The following is a 16155-nucleotide window of genomic DNA, read 5'->3' on the forward strand; positions in this document are numbered from 1 at the left end:
CTATTTTTCATAGGGTGAGTAGCCAGTTAATTTATTCTATCGATGGATTTTGCTCGTTATACTGGAGTGTACTCGTTTCTTCTAATGTCTTACTCTTATCGTCCATTATCGGTGCCATATATAATTTTTTTCAAAAACAGTACAGACGCAGAAGTTTATATGCACCCAGCCGTATTTAATTTCTATCTACTGTCAAGTCACTCTGTCGGCCTTGCAAGAATTTTTTTTTTCTCTTCTAACATATCTGCAGTAGACCAGCCTATTCAAGTCGAGCTCAAACCATAGCTACCTTATCGTGAAGGGAGTTCGAGCTTGGCTGTAGGCTCGGCGGGATCAGGCTCAGATCGACCTCGACTCGGGATGCTATCGACTGGAGGTGGGAGGCTCGCTCGAGCTCGGCTCATTGACAGCCCTACCCTCAGCGCTCAGTGCCTCGGGCTCATCTCGCTCTGCTTCTTTCCCCCCTTTCCCTTCTCTCCGACTCTCTCCTCCCTTGGTCTTCCTTCCCTGGCGCGACGACTGGGCGAGCGGCGGCGTCATTCGTCACGTCTTCGCCCAGCCCTTTGCCGGCGACAAGCATCCACCAGGTATGCCCGCCCCTTCTCTTTCCTGCTGCTGTGCGAGACGGAGCACCTCAGACCCTAACAAAACATGTATATACAATCCAGATACAATGTATTTCCTACTAACTTCTATTTCGTTTGCAAAAATTATTGGTGTACACCCATGTCCTATGCTCGGTCCGCTCCTGAATTGTATATACATGTATTATATTCTGTAACTTCGATTCTTTGCAAAAAAAAAATTATCGGGTGTACATATGCACACCCGTGTTCTATACTGGATCCGCCTCTGGTGCTAATGTAGTAAGATTCAGCGATGACTCTCTTTTCGCTACGAATTCTCATCCTTATTCTCTCATGCAGGAATGCTCCGTGTGCACCTTTGTGATACTCTGAGACATTAGCTAGTAACTCTAGTAATGGCTGAGTGTTCCTTGGCAGCACTGAGAGGTCAGTGCCGAGGGAGGTGGACCAAGTCCAACAGCAAGCTCTACCCAAGGAGTGTTTTGATTGGGACGCCAAAGAGGTTGGTTTGTCTCTGCAAGTTTTGTAATCGAGGTTATCTTTCTGTTTCATAGAAATCCTGTTCATCTCAAATTGCTAGGTTCTAATTCATCTGTGCTTTCAGGAACAACACCCACAACATTCACCTTCCGTTCCAGTCCAAAGCACCAAGAGAATGGAGAAGTTCTGCATCTTCTCATCTTGATTTTCATGGCAAGGGCCACAGGGTGGAAACTTCAGTTAAATGTTTTCGCTTGCAGTCGCTGATGGATTCTGAGAGCATGGTTTCACTAAGTTCAATGCTGATTTCGGATGAAGCTCTTCTCACTATCAGCATGCTTTTTGCGTGTTTGGCTGGAGTTGTACCTTCTGGGCGGACATCTCCTCATGCCAGAAATCAGGATATTAATCAACAAATTACAGAACCAAGCCCCTCTGATTCTGGTAGGTAAGACTAGCTGCATAATATTTACTTATATATCAGACTGGTGGCTTAGCTGGAAAAATGAATACTAATGCAATTCGCTTTTGCAAGTTTAGGGACCTAAAAGTCTTGCCTGAAAGGAACACTGGGTTTGACCCCAGGCAAATGTGGAGCGAAGTGAGAGCTAAACTATCTGAAGCCTTACAAGCAAATGTTCAAGATGCCAGTTTGGATAGCAGAGAGGATGAACTCAGGAGTGAGAGAAAAAACTATCCTTTGAGTATGCTTGCCATTCATGGTGGTCCCAGGTTGCGGCTTCTTCTGATCACATTTCAGCTCCTGGAAATGGAGGCAAGAGGCAAACCACAACTCTTTGTTTGACTGGGATTGCCTATGTATACTCACTTAGTTTATTATAAGTTAGTATCTGAGCTGGTTTCAACTAAAAGAGGGTATTAGTACTCTCCTCTTGCTGATTTTTCTTGGCTCAAGTCACATGATATTCTCTGTCTATTTTTCTGAGTTTATTATGATTGTGCATTATATTCTATAAGTATAACCAGTATAAATATTTTTTTCCTCCACAGTAACATTTGACTCAATTCTTATAAACTTTTGAATATATTAGAATTAACTATGTTGACTTGTTTTCAGTTGGTCTGATATCATGCAGGTAAGAAACATCTCAGGAAGTTCCGAACTTGACGATGAAATCAGGTGGTTGCAAGTATCAACTACGTTGATAGATGGTTTGATTCAACCAGTATTTGTCAAATGGATTGAAGAAGAACAGGCCTTGGAAAATGGCCAAATCAATGAAGTATGTTACTAATTTACTGTTTTGAAGCGTTGTCCTTGTCTATTCCTCCATATCGAATATGCCCCAAATCACAGATATTCTTTTATGTTCCAGAAACTTATGAAGATGATAAGCAGCAAAGTAAAGGAGGATGATAGGATCTTCAAGAGGTTTAACAGATTTGGGAAATCTGAACTCTATTTGGATCTGCTCTTTTTCCTAAGATTTGGTTCTGCCAGGTACTAAATGACATTCTTGATCCTTGTAGCAACTTTTCCGGTTCAATTTCTTTTGATTTTGATCGTGTGTGAGTTTGTTTGTGCGGGTTGGTTTTGTTTCTGTTGGGGCTCTTTTACCCCTTTTCTTCAATTTAGTTTTGATTTTGAAAACTGCACGAACAATTGTCTAGACTTACTTTGTTCTTTTGCCGTTTGCTGAATAATAGCCTTTTCTGAAGTGCATAGCAACATCCATATCCTGATACTTCCTGATGGCAGGTCTGACAGCTATTTTGATGCTAAATTTCTTGCTGAACATGGAGCACGAATTTTGGAGGACCTGGTTATTTCCTTAGCTGATGTGATTGCTAGCATTTACCTGGAGCTTATGTCCGTTGATGGTGATATGTCTACTGAAATTGTCAGTTCCAGCTTAGGTCTGTGTTCTCTGTCCACCAGAGAGCTTCAAAAGCTGCGTAATGAGGTAATAATTGTGGATCGTACATGTCTTGTTTCTTCCTTTATTATTGTACTCCTCCAGTTCTTTGACATATTCTTTTTTCTTATTCAAATGTGCTTTAAATAAGATCATGTGAACTGTTTCCTCTTATTTACTTCATAAGCCCAAATCCCGCCAGAGCAATCGGAAAATCTTCTAGGTTTACATGTAATTTAACTTCTAATTTAAACTGAACCTATTGTTCCAATGATGAAAAAACCATGGTTTTCCTCTTGTTACCGGCTATAATTGATTGGGAATTGATGCCATTTTAGGCATTGGATTTTCCAAGTACTCATATTTGGACCTTGGAAGCTTACTGTTGACTGCACCTTGAGGAACACATTTGTGCTTAGTGCTAGGAGTATCAGCGGCAACAGTTTATTTTTTTCCCCGAACATGAACACGCAGGAAAGCTACTTATCATTATCTTTTCCCCTTTGAAACTTGTACTGCTTTTACCCCCCTTCTTTCCCTTTCGCCTTATGCTGTACAAACTACTGGTATTTCCGTTCAAGTAATGGAAACGGGGGTGTCCTCGGTTCAAAAAAAAAGGAAGAAAAAGGGGTAAGAGCCCTTACAAACACACACATACACAACTCATTATCCAGATTTTAACCAAGCATACGCGTTGTCGGTGTATGAGAGCTGAAAGTGGGGACTTGGTCAGGCCCCTTTTGGATTTGGCCTCGGGGCAAGGGGAGGGCCGGGTGGAGAACACCCTTACCCGGCTAGGGAATCCGAGCTTGGGGATGCAAGGATTTAGACAGGTTCGGGCCGCCGTCGAGACATGGGCATGTGGGTGAGACATGGGTGTATGGGTGACTTCCTCCGCCATCGCCTAGTCCTGCTGAGAAGCTTGGTGGTACACCAGCCCGGGTGACTTTATCCTAACCTACATTGGTGAGGCAGGCCACTTCAATTCCAGGATGATGGTAGCCCTCCTGTCCATCAGCCTCGAGATCAACAATGTCGGCCTCAGCAACCTCCCCGACAAGAGGATTCGGATGGCCATCCTCAAGCGCTCCTCAAGTTCGACGCTTAGGAGATTGCCGCAACACTAGGATCGTTGCGGTCCCTGGGGATCACCATCCCGGGGATGCTCGAGGAGGGAGAGGGAACTGAGGGACCCTAAGGTGGCGAAGACTTGCCCGGGCCTAGGGACAGTGCCAGCAGCACACAAGAACAAGGGGACTTGAAAGGAAAGAGGAAGCAGCCTCAAGCGCTAAGCCCCTCCTATTTCTCATCTTTGCCGTGGCCTCTTCTGCCTTCTTCCTTGCCACGAGTTGGTCAGCTCGTCAGCAGGTGTAGGGCCAACTGGCGGGAGTTCTGGTGGTGGTGCGTCAGAACTTCCGCCTTCTTCCTTGCTACGAGTTGGCCATCTCGTCAGCAGGTGTAGGGCCAACAGGCGAGAGTTCTGGCGGTGGTGCGTCAGAACTGCGCCCAAGCAGTTGAGTTGAGGGAGCCAGCCTGCCTAGAAGGAGGTGGCGCCAGGGTTCCAGTTTCCACCCTCGGCTTGGAAGTTCGTAGGGCGCAAGACCCGGTGAGTCCCCTTGCCATCTTCTGCTATCACCTTCTCCCTTCGGTGTTGCGTTTGGCTCATCGCATCTCCATTTTTACACCCTCGAACTATCATAATAATCCGATTGTTTGTTATTAAAAATAAATTAGTTTTTGAAACCACTCAAAGGGTCAAACTTGTCCGGTTTCGACAGTTGGATGGCTCTCGTTATCCGATTCTGTAGTTGAAGGTTGAAAATCGAACTTTTGTGATAGTTCGAGGGTATAATCTAGACTTTTCTCTTTTTTATTTCTTTAGGCCGCCCAAAGCCCGTAGGCCATTCTCGGTCCTAGCTGTTGCCAAGGGGCAGCCCGAAGTGCGCATGGGCCCGTCACTAGCAGGATTTGTCCCCGCGGGTGGAGCGGGATTCGGAGTCAGGCGGGGGACCATCTACGACTCACCCCACCCAGTGTCACACACGGGGGCCCTACAGAAGGACGCGACTCATCGTGCAAAAGAGGGGGAAAGGCAAGAGCAAGAGCTAGCGGAGCTTGAGCGCGACTTAGCCTTGCACTCAGAACAAGCGGATCTCTGTGAGCTGGAGTTGGGCCCACGCGAGGAGACGATCACCACTCGGCAAGAGGCCGTCCAACACCGGGTGACGGAGCTGCAAGTTCGGTCCGACGCCCTTGAACGCCGCGAAGTTGAGCTATCCTCTTGTGGCAAGCAGCTTGAGGGCCCGGGAGTCCTGCGTCAACCTTGACTCTATCATGCTTACTACCCGCGAGGTCTTTATTCAGATGGAGAAGGCCTTGGAGGGGCGCGAGGCTGTCATGGCCTTCACCGAGCAGCAGATCGAGGCCATCCGCTCGACCGCCAATAACCGACTAACCGAGTGCTACACTCCTTGACGCCACAAAGTGGGTTTTGGAGGTGGATTTGTTCTCTTTTTTCAGGGAAATTCATTATTCGTATATAGTATTCTCATATAATCAACACTGTAATATTCACTATAGCCAGTCTTCTTATAACTAATGAGCATTTGTTTACACGAAAATAGCAGATATCAACTGTAGCACAGGTGGATGGAGGTCTAAATTGCGGTGTGCCCCCATCTATACTTTTACCTGAAAAGTTTTATTTTCAGCTATAACCGCCATTCGGTGTAAATTTATTCGAGTGGGCATGAAAGGATAAAGCATGGGTAATCTAATTCCTAGATATTCATTCTCTCTTTGAATTCTCCCCATTTTGTGATGTTGCGTAATGTGTCTAGGTTTACAATGCGTATGCATTTAAATTTTGGATTGCTTGAGGATATCTTTGTATTCAAATGTTCATGCACCATTAGGTTTTGTCAATTCCTTGCTAATCCCTCTTATTTCTTGGAAGGTGGCAACTAATTGGTGGCTGCACCAATACTTCAATTCAGTTGTTTCAATGTACGAGGACAGGTTTGAGCTATACGTTCTATGTAGAAAAAAATGTGGAAAACCAGCAGATAATCAAGCTGAGAGGACAAATTGGTGGAAGCTTGCATTCGGAAACCCCAGTGTGCCTGCTCTTCTGGACTATGTTAACATCAGCCCATTTTCCCTTCCAGCAAGAAGGACAAAGGAATTAAGAGCTTTGACTGGATGGTATGCCCAAGCCCCTTCACAATCCATCTTATTTTTTTCGTGAGAATCGAAATATTTCACATGCCACCTGCATTAGTAGATAGTACCTTTAGAGTAGTGCCACAGATCCATTTTGTGTTACTAAAAGGTATTGTACCTGTGAGTCTGTGACTAAATTTGCAGATAGACATTCTCATTGAGATAACTGGATTAATTTTGTCATTTGTATTATAACTGAACTAGGAAAAAATAAAATTGTACTCTTCAACTGCAGGAGGTACTACTTCAGCCTGTTCTTAGAGCTGTCAGATATTGCCATGCCCTTCATAAGGGCTGCTGTCAGTAAAGTGAGCGCTGCAGTGTCCTACTTCTGGGTGTCCATGATTGGAAGATCACTGGGACTGATTTTCTCAGGGATTAGACAGTCACTCGGCTGGAGATGAGCTTCTACCAGTTTTTGACTCTTTGACTTCTTTCCCTGGCACTCTGCTGGTACTGAATGATCGACTGTTGACTCCTGTAATCTCTATTCAGTTTTGTTGACTGTTAGACTGAACTGGATATATTTATCACCCTGAGAAGGCCATCATTTTTTCATTTTGTTGTCTTGTGTTTTGATTGTAAGAAAGTCTATTGATTTCCTCAAAGATTGAACAATGATAGGGAAATCTGAGAATTACTGGAATTATGGAATCCTTTGAAATCTTCAAAACAGGCGGTAAAAGCAATGTATTTTCCACTGAATAAATGTCCTAGCCCCTTTTTGTTGACACGTAATGGAAAGGGCAACGTACATTACCAGCATGCATCATATTTTGTACAGAATTTTCATTTCACTTTACCCATACATTTGTCGACCAAATTCCAGTAATCTTAACAAATGAACAAAATACTATTCCAAAAATTGAAAAAAAAAACTGAGAAAGCAGCCCTTTCATCTGACAACTAGTGCAGAAAACTGAACCGGAGGTTCAATGTTCTTGCATTACATGATCAAAGTACATTACTTTTGCGTCCTTTTCATTCACAACGCAGACAGTACAATGAAAGAATGTCATGAATATGATTATATGAACCTACAATACGTCACTACTTACATACAAAATCGTCTAAAATCAGTCTGCATTTAGCTGGTATGTGTCACAAGGTTCCTGCAAGGAAAAGTGAAGATTATTAGATGATTCATCGCAAAAGATCATATGCAAAGAGCTGCACAACTAAGACCTAGATTCTTTGGCACAGTAGCACGTGTTCAAATTCATGCAAATAGCGTAGTCCAATAGTATTCCATTTTTTGAAAATCCAATGATATTCTAATAGAATTCCATTTTTTAAAAAGTAAAACCCTAGCATCATTTAGTCCAATGGTATTTTGTACTGTCATTCTTCAATTACACTTAATGCTCCAATTTGTGTGTTAAATTCGTTTCCTGTTATTTTTTAGTGAAAGAACACAACCACCACTTTCGAGATAATAAAGTTTCACAATTTTTTTTTTGTTCTCAACAGGGAGTGCTGAGCTCAAATTAACTGAAAGTTGCCCATACCAATCTTGGAAACAATCATGAATAACTAATATCACGCATAAAACTCCAGGAACAACTTCTGCATGGTCTAAATTGCGAAAAAAAAGGGAACTGAACTTTAAATTGAAGCAGGCAAGAGATTTAGAAATGAAATGTGATGGGAATCCATCATGTGTCAGTAATTACTTACCCTTCATAATCCTTGTGCTACTTGTTTTTGCTGCTTGCTGCTGGGACAAATCAGTCAGCGACAAAGGAGTGAGTGGAGGGGAAGAAATATCACTGCCCTCCCTGCTATTTCTAACCTCCAACAATCTATTCACAGTGATGATGGGTATCCTCTGGCTGTTTGAGGGTATGGAATAGCTGCGAGTGAGGGTAGCAGGCGGTAGTGGAAGTGGCGAGGGGGTTTGTGATGCAGTCGGTGATGCCCGGGCTGGTGCTGCAGGAATTTGAGTCTGACGTTTTGATACCAGAGGACCAGAGTAACCGACCAAGCCAGAAGGCCTTAGGGACTCCACATTGGCTGGAGGCCTAGGCAGCTCATGAAGCTCGCTGATCTTCGGTGATTTTGTTGGATGTGGCAACATCTTGGGGGACACTTTTGGGGACACAGATGATGGCTGCCGAGAATGACTTTGTGGATTTCCTGGCATCGCATGATGTTGTGTCATGGGTGACCTGCGATCATTCAGAGAAGATGGCTTGCTTAACCCTGGTTTGCTTGGAATTGGACCAGACCAAGATTCCATCTTCATCTTCTTGTAATCAGAAACTGACTGGGAGAATGTCGATATCCCCTCGGTACTTGATGGCATTTTCACATGGCCACTCGGCTTAATCAACGGAGATGAATGCCACAAATTCGTCGCAACATGAGGTTTACTTTCAAACAGTTGTGAATGATGTGTTCTGTGAGCACCTACTGATCTGACGTTATTGTCATCAACTGGTGTTGGGAGTTTGTACGAATGTTTGGCTGAAGATGGCTTCATTTGCCAAAACCTCTCGGATGGATCTGGTAAATTGCCAGCAAGAATTGGTGCTGAATGTGTGTTAAACTCAGGCTTCACTTGTGGAGTTATAACATCACCCTTGATTTGTTTGATCTCTTCCTGCATTTAAGAGGACAGCATTATTATCTTAAGAATATGCCCCCGATCTGATTATAACTAGTTAAGCATCAAGAAATTCTTATAGTCTACGCACTGAGTAGAATCATACCTGCTTGCTTTCTTTTACTGGCTGTGGGGAATTTGTCACATCTCTTTTATCCAACTGTGCACAATAATTATAGAAAAAATTAAAAAAAGACAATGCAAATCATTGGAATTTATTTTTCATTTTACAGAAAAAAATAAAACACAACAATGCAAGCGAGAAGTATAGTATCAAGAAATAGATCAGGAAAAATATCACAACAGCAATACTTTTTATTTTCTGAAGTAGAAAATATAAATGATAAAACTAGAAATTTGATTAATAGGCTGAAACTCATATTATCAATCATTCATTAAAATCATGTTATCTAACAACAATTCATCTAGAAGTGGTGAACCCATGAATAACAACTCTTTTTTAAACTAGTCTCTGAGGCCATATTAGTTCTTGTAATCAGCTCAGACAGCAAACTGTGAAACTGGAGTCAAATCAGTTTAGGACACATCAATCTACTTCGAAATGCTAGAAACAATGCTTATTTACAGGGTTATTCTGTGAGATCAAGAGTGGACAACATTAATTGTTTGGCACTTGAAGGTAAGAGGCAGCTAGCTACATAAAAAGCACACCAAAATATGAACCATAGAACTTACATCCATTGAACCTCTAGAAGGAAGAAAATCTTGATCCTTGTCATTTATTTCATAGTCGAAACTAAGGTCTCCGTCACTGCAATCATCCTGGTCAGAGCTGTAATCTCCATTGTCAGATACATCATCCTCAAGACCACTGAACTGGTAGTCAATATGCTGTTTCTCAGCTATTGCTTTTACATGAGGTTCGAGTGCTTCAAGACACTTCAACCCTCTCCTGAAAAAGCTTAGCTAAAAGTTGAAAGAACAGTACGATAGTTAGGTTATATGTCACCAATTCTAGGGCCAATTTGACAGCCTTACGGATAAAGAGTAAACCTACCTGAGCAGCATGATGGCGAGAAGCCTGTGTTAGAAGACTATGAAATTGCCCTTGCCTCAATGATTTTAAGCGAAATATGAACAGTGCTGCATCTTCTTGGTACTCAGCGAAAGAAGTTTGCAGTTGCTCTGCAGAATATGATTCAATTTTGGAATGCCTTGACCTTCCTTTTGCCCTATAAGATGCCCTCATTGCTTCATATGCCTCTCTGTGATGAAAGAAAAAAAATATTGGTAAAAAAGTATCAATCATAAATGCGAGAAAAAAAATTGAATTGAGCTGTGTTTGTACCTTTTCATGTCGCACTGCTGCTTCATTTCCTGTATCGTCATGAAAAAAAACATAATGTATAGCATGTCAGGATCTTACAGAAAAAAAAATGAAGTTGATCAGAATCCAAAAAATTCTCAGAGCAATGCCCTCTTCAAAACAGGGGCTAATTGTTTCCCCGTTCTTATTTACAGAAAATATCCTCCAAACAATATGATATAATATGATCAACAATCTTCTAAACCATCCTACTAGATAGTTGGTAACAAGCAGCTAGTATCTGCAGATTGAATCAAAATACATAATTGTACAAATCTAAATGTAAATTTCATAGACCTAACCTCTACAGTTTGTAGCTCCTTGAGAAGAGACTCCGATGGGGTTGTGATTGTATGAATGATATTTGAGCGCTGGATAACCAATGCAAGCATGTCAGGGTCACATATTTTAATGCAGTAAGAACAATTAAAAAAATATGATTTTTCAAGCATTTCCATACAAAATCCAACATAACAGCAAAAGGAACTTACATAAGTATCGACAAATTTTTGTAATTCAAATTGGACCTTTCCCAGCATCATCAGCACTCTACCTGTAGGAAAGAGAGAATTAATATACCACTAAGTTTGTTTTATAAAAAATTAGACATTAAAACTACCAAAGTTGTACCATGAACAAGAAATATAGCAAAATCAGCTGCTTAGAGATCTAATTAGTTTGGTCCAAAGGGTACTTCTAGAAAATGGCATCATCCTAGTGTATATTTTAGGAAAGATCCTGTAATCTAGTTTTATATGGCGGAAGTCGCTATGATTTATTCAGTGACTTTCCATGATGGCTTAGCATGTTGTCATTGTCAAAGATGCCTCCAGCAGCCCAAGCGTGGCTTACTATCTGTTACACCAAAATTTGGATGTTCTTACCACTATCATCATCATCGCCATTTAGTGCAGTTTTCGCGAGAAAGCAACCTCCAAGTTCCTCGAGAGCCTCTGAAAACTCTGCATAGACCAACAAGCTCTCAGTTATGAACATAGGGACACAACACAACTGAGCATTTGCAAGGAATTCAATATCTGAAGTAAGACCATCAGTTACCATATACGCTATTTGTTGTTGCGGCTGCAGCTGAAATCAAGCCATCGTAGCTGTTTCTCATGTCTTCCACCTCCTGCAAAGAAATTGAGAACCATGCTTCAGAGTCAATAATAAGGCAACATTACCGAAAGTCTGATAGTTTTATTCTCATACTCAGAATAAATTGGACATGTCCTAGCAGTGTGGCAGGTTGGCGGTTGCAACAATTAGATTAGATTAGTCTAAAGTATGGTTAATATCAGAGTGAACAAGTGCCTGCTGGTGCCATTGTTACTCGGCAAATACTTGATGAAATTCTGCATTATCATGGCAAGTGCAGCAGCTGATTCACCAACAAAGCAGGTTGGGACTACTTCTCCACTGTTATATTTATTTTTATGATCTTCCATGGTATTACTGAAAAAAGATAGCTCAACAGGAGCAATTTTCAGAAATTTGTCAAAACACTGCATGTCTACCTCAGAAAGACAGAAACACGCTTTTGTTATATAGCATCATTATCATCCTTGGTCTAAACAGCGTAGCGTCCGAGCAGCCCACATCACGCGGCATCCGGAACGGAATGCGTCGTGTTGCAGAGCAAGCGTTCATACGACGGACGGGAAGACTCATGCTGATACCGAAGCAACGCTGCCGTCTCCATTGATCTAACGTGTCTTCGCCGGTCAAGATCACGTCGGATGGCTGGCGTTTTATTATAGCAACTTTCTCTGATGGACGTTTCCTTCGGAAGACTTTGACCAGCAGAGAACCGAGCCCCAAAACACCAAGTTGATGCCGAGCAGACACGTAAAGGGGTTGCAAGTCTTTTTCATGGATTAGAACCTAACAACTACCTTACCCAAAAGATACTTTGACTTGAAAAAACAAAAACTCCTACTTGAATTAAAGAGAATATAAATTTAAGCGATATTATTGTTTCTCCTTAAAAAAATTGTGCATGATATTTTGATGCCAAAACTGTTGGCATAATTTTTTTCCCTCTACAAACTAAGAAGTACTTCCCGTGGTATCTGCGAGTCTTTCTAAATTTCACTCTCCAGCCTTTTTCATAAAAATCGCTTTCTATATGTTTTCACTCTCCAGTAACTTTTCTATATATTTTCACTCTCCAGTGACTTTTCTATATCCTGTGGGCATTTTAGAAAGCTATTTTTATTATCTATCTTTGGCTAGCGAGAAATACGGAATGGAGGATGGCTACATGTGCATAACCACTTAGAGAAGCTGTTGGAGGGTATTTTTCCATCAAAATCTCTATTCCTAGCAAATAATAACAATAAGGAAAGATACAGAATCTCTTGGAGTTTGAGTTGCTCCTCGGAAGTATTAATTTTAAAATTGTGTACGCATGGCCATGAACCAATGAATTAGCGCCGGCAATTCTTTGGTAAAAATTCTAATTCCACAAAAGGTAATTTCCAATTAAAAGGAAATTTTTGATCAGTTGCGCTGAATGGCCGAATAATCGGAATTCTATCGTTCGATCATTCATTCCGCACCTAAATACCTAACCGATGATCGAAAACTGACACCAACCAAGAAATTAGCAACACGCTCCACCCCGAAAACCGCACGAAAATTTAAGCTGCCAAAACCGGAAAAGGAGAAAAATTCAGAGGATGTTATGCCTCCCAAGATCCAGTTTTGGCTCCGAATGCATCACGGGCCACGAAAATCACATCCCGAAAGTTCACCCAGAAGTAGCAGCCAGGAGAAAGAGGGGAAGATACGGGCAAGAGAGCACGGACCTGGCTGGCGCACACGAGCTCGTCGAGCTTGGCCGGCGGCGGCTGGTGGCCCCTGCGCTCCTTGGGGTGGTTGTGGCCGAAGCCCCGCAGCCTCCGCAATGGCGACTTCATTCCCCCTCCGGCGGCACTACCGCGCCCCCGACGCCGCGCGCGATGGTTCCGCAACCCGTTGCCTCGTTTCCGCCTCGCCGCCGGCCTCCTTGCAATGAGAACGGTGACTCGCCGTCGCGGCGCTGCCGCCTCCTTCTCCTTCCTCCTCTTCTCCCCGATCCTCTGTTCCGCCGCTGCCTTGGAGTCTGGATTATGGAAGGCTAAAAATAGCTAGCCCACTCGGGAGAGAGAGGGGGGGGGGGGGGGGGGGGGAGAAATCAGAAATGGAGGAAGCTGGAGAGAGCCATTGCGCCTCGCACTACTACTTATAATAGCGGCTTTGTTTAATCGCGAATGGAATGGAGAAGCGGGTGGGCCCCACGCGCGCGGGTTGACCATGCGAGTGGAATCGCGCGGGAGGGAGAAGAAGAGCACGGCGACTGCAACAAAAGGGCGACAAGTAGCTCCGGATATCACAGCGGTTATCGCTCTGATTTGGCAGGCTGGTGCTCCATTCCAAAAGGTGATTTTTTTTTTACTTGAGAAAACGGGAAACAAATTACTCCTCCTTTTGACGAAGAAAACTTGTCTCATGTGACGATGTGAGTGATGGGACACAGTAGGAGGAAACCTACGGCACAGGAAGGCGGCCGGCCCACTTGGCTGGTCGGAGATTAGGCAAGTTTTAATGGAGAGTTCATCATTGACGTTTAATTCCATGCCACATTAGCAAAATTGCTAATTGTTAAAATATATCATTATAAGGAGAGGAAAGAGAGTAGTTTCATTAGATACGAGAGTTCCATTTCCATAACAAGTATAATTATCAAGTCTTCAATTTTAATATCTGTATTGTGCATTCTCATGGTACATGAAACCGATGTTCTTTATTTGCCTCCTTTTCTCCGTAAAAGTTATTTTATCCCAGTGAGACGCCCGGCTTGCTCCGTTGTTGCTCGGTAATATAATGCGCGAGACTGTTGAAGCCGGCCGTCTCGCTGTCATGAATCACTTTTGCAAAGGATAGTGGTGGCATGGCCATCTGTCGTGACAACTTTTTGACCGTGATCGAGACAGATAGATGCACAAACGCACGCACAGTCATTGTGCCCGTAAAAAGTTTTCCTTTTTTTTCAGAGCAAGAAAAATAAACGATCGGGTTTTTTTTTTCTTCTCGCATGGTACCTGAGTACCATTACCGCATTTATTTGAAGCTAGGGTTAAGTGCTCATGATGGTACCTGAGAAACAGAGACAAAACGATGCTTACCAAGATCCCAAAGTATAGTAGGATATTATCTGTTTTTTTCCTAGGAAATTATAGGGAACAAACAGCCTTCAAATGAGAAAGAAACCCACCACCTCTAAGTCTTCTTTCCGTATTCTCTTTCACCTGTAAGTTGTTTGTGTTCTCATTCTCTGTTACTATGTGTTCCGTGAAACTCTTGTTGGTTGCTTACAAATGATGAAACTTGCTACGCTCTAATAGAGTGATTACCAATTCGCCTCGGAAAATTGCCCGTCCTGATGGCGGTGGATCGAGTAAACGAGAAACCACACGATTCCGTGACTCCGATATATTATGCATAAAAGATCAATTAATATATCTGGCCATGTATATGACCGAACGAACGAGCACCGCTTTGCTTCCAAGGCAAGGAAGAGATCCGGGCGACTGATCCTTGATCCTGTTCCAGCGCTTCCTCGACGAAGCCGTTGCGTGCGTCAGCACGCGGCGCAAGCACGAGCCCGGCGTGAGTCCGAGTCCTCGCCGTGCCCGGGGCCGTGAGTTTGACCGCTGACCGATCGACGGCCCGGATCGTTTCTTTCCGCGGTCAAAAAGGCGGCCTGGCTGGGAGCGCCGCACCACGCATGCCCCATGCATAGGCATTCTCCTCTCAGCTAGCCCACCCATGCAGTTGCGTGCCCACGTAACAGCGGATCGAGCTGGTCCGATGATCCAGCTGGGAGACCTGCGCTGCTGATCGAGACTTTTCGTTCTCCGGATTTTTCTTCTTCTTCGACTGCTTTTTTGCCCTGCTTCCGTATCCACTGTCGTCGACGGTCGACGAGGCGGTGGCGTGTGGCCGGTCGACCGAAAAGGTGTTTTCCGAAACGGATTTGGGTTTTGAACACGGCGACGTTTGCTGACATGGGTGGGCTAGCTGAGAGGAGAATGCATGCATGGGGCCGAATATTTTTCGTTTCAAAAAGGAAACAGACCTGAATATTTCCGCGGCCCGGCCCGATCGTGGGAGAGCTAGTTCTTCTTCGTTCTTCCCTGGCCCTCCCTAGCTACGTACCCTCTCTCTCTTCGACGAAAACAAAACGAATAAAGGACTTGTCAATCCCGCAGCTAAAATGGGCTTCAGGCTTCCAAAATCCTTGAACAAGTACTCGTTCTTGAAGCTTCAATCCACTGGCAATAGACTGGCAACATAAAGTCTTGCTGTTTGGTACTGCGCACTGCCGGTAGCCACCACCGGAAAAAAATCTTTGCCGAGTGTCAAGTATTTTGCCTAGTATTTTTTCAGGCACTCGGCAAAGAGTCTCTTTCGACACTCGGCAAAGAGTCTCTTTCGACACTCGGCAAAGAGCCTCTTTGCCGAATACCTTTTTTAGACACTCGGCAAAGAGCTTCTTTGCCGAATGCCTTTTTTAGACACTCGGCAAAGAAGCTCTTTGCTGAGTGCCTTTTTTCGACACTCGGCAAAAAATCTCTTTGCCGAGTGTTTTTTTAGAACACTAGGTAAAGATAATTTTAAAATCATATTTTGAAGTAGTAAATTAATTCAAATAAAAATATTTTCAACTACAAAGTTGTATAACTCATCAAGATGCACAATTTTTATTTTGGTCATTTCTTCATTTGATAAAATAAATATAAATTTGTTCACAAAACATATATATCTCTCTCGTAGTTTATGAAACTATAAAAGAGATATATAAGATTTGTGAACAATATTAGAATTATCATGTCAGATGAAGAAATAACAAAATAACCAGAATAAACTTTGTAGATCTTGATAAGTTATAAGATTTTACAGTTGGCAACATTTTAATTTGAAGTTATCTTATCAACAAAAACTACATCTGAATTTAGAAAATTTAAAATTTGAATTTTGCAAATGACCTCGAATCGAAAAAACTACCAAAAT

The 16155-nt window shown here is 42.9% G+C and overlaps 2 protein-coding genes across 2 annotated transcripts; one reads left to right on the plus strand and one right to left on the minus strand.

Moving 5' to 3' along the window:
• The first annotated feature begins 301 nt into the window (after positions 1-301).
• On the plus strand, positions 302-6823 carry LOC112892571. Its single transcript, XM_025959709.1, has 9 exons — positions 302-587; positions 927-1089; positions 1192-1515; positions 1608-1842; positions 2165-2311; positions 2405-2529; positions 2788-2992; positions 5901-6148; positions 6402-6823. The coding sequence occupies exons 2-9, from the start codon at positions 983-985 to the stop codon at positions 6568-6570; spliced, it is 1560 nt and encodes a 519-aa protein (XP_025815494.1). The 5' UTR covers positions 302-587; positions 927-982; the 3' UTR covers positions 6571-6823.
• A 208-nt stretch (positions 6824-7031) lies between these two features.
• Positions 7032-13251, minus strand: LOC112892562 (uncharacterized protein At2g33490-like). Its single transcript, XM_025959700.1, has 11 exons — positions 12909-13251; positions 11158-11230; positions 10983-11060; positions 10590-10651; positions 10401-10469; positions 10081-10109; positions 9790-9997; positions 9468-9698; positions 8878-8931; positions 7844-8768; positions 7032-7278 (listed from the first exon to the last, which is right to left on the minus strand). Exons 1-11 carry the CDS (start codon positions 13017-13019, stop codon positions 7268-7270), a joined length of 1851 nt encoding a protein of 616 aa, XP_025815485.1. The 5' UTR covers positions 13020-13251; the 3' UTR covers positions 7032-7267.
• Between the last annotated feature and the right edge of the window lie 2904 nt (positions 13252-16155).

The sequence above is a fragment of the Panicum hallii genome, chromosome 1 (genome assembly GCF_002211085.1).
Source record: "Panicum hallii strain FIL2 chromosome 1, PHallii_v3.1, whole genome shotgun sequence".
In the NCBI taxonomy this organism is placed as follows: Eukaryota; Viridiplantae; Streptophyta; class Magnoliopsida; order Poales; family Poaceae; genus Panicum; species Panicum hallii.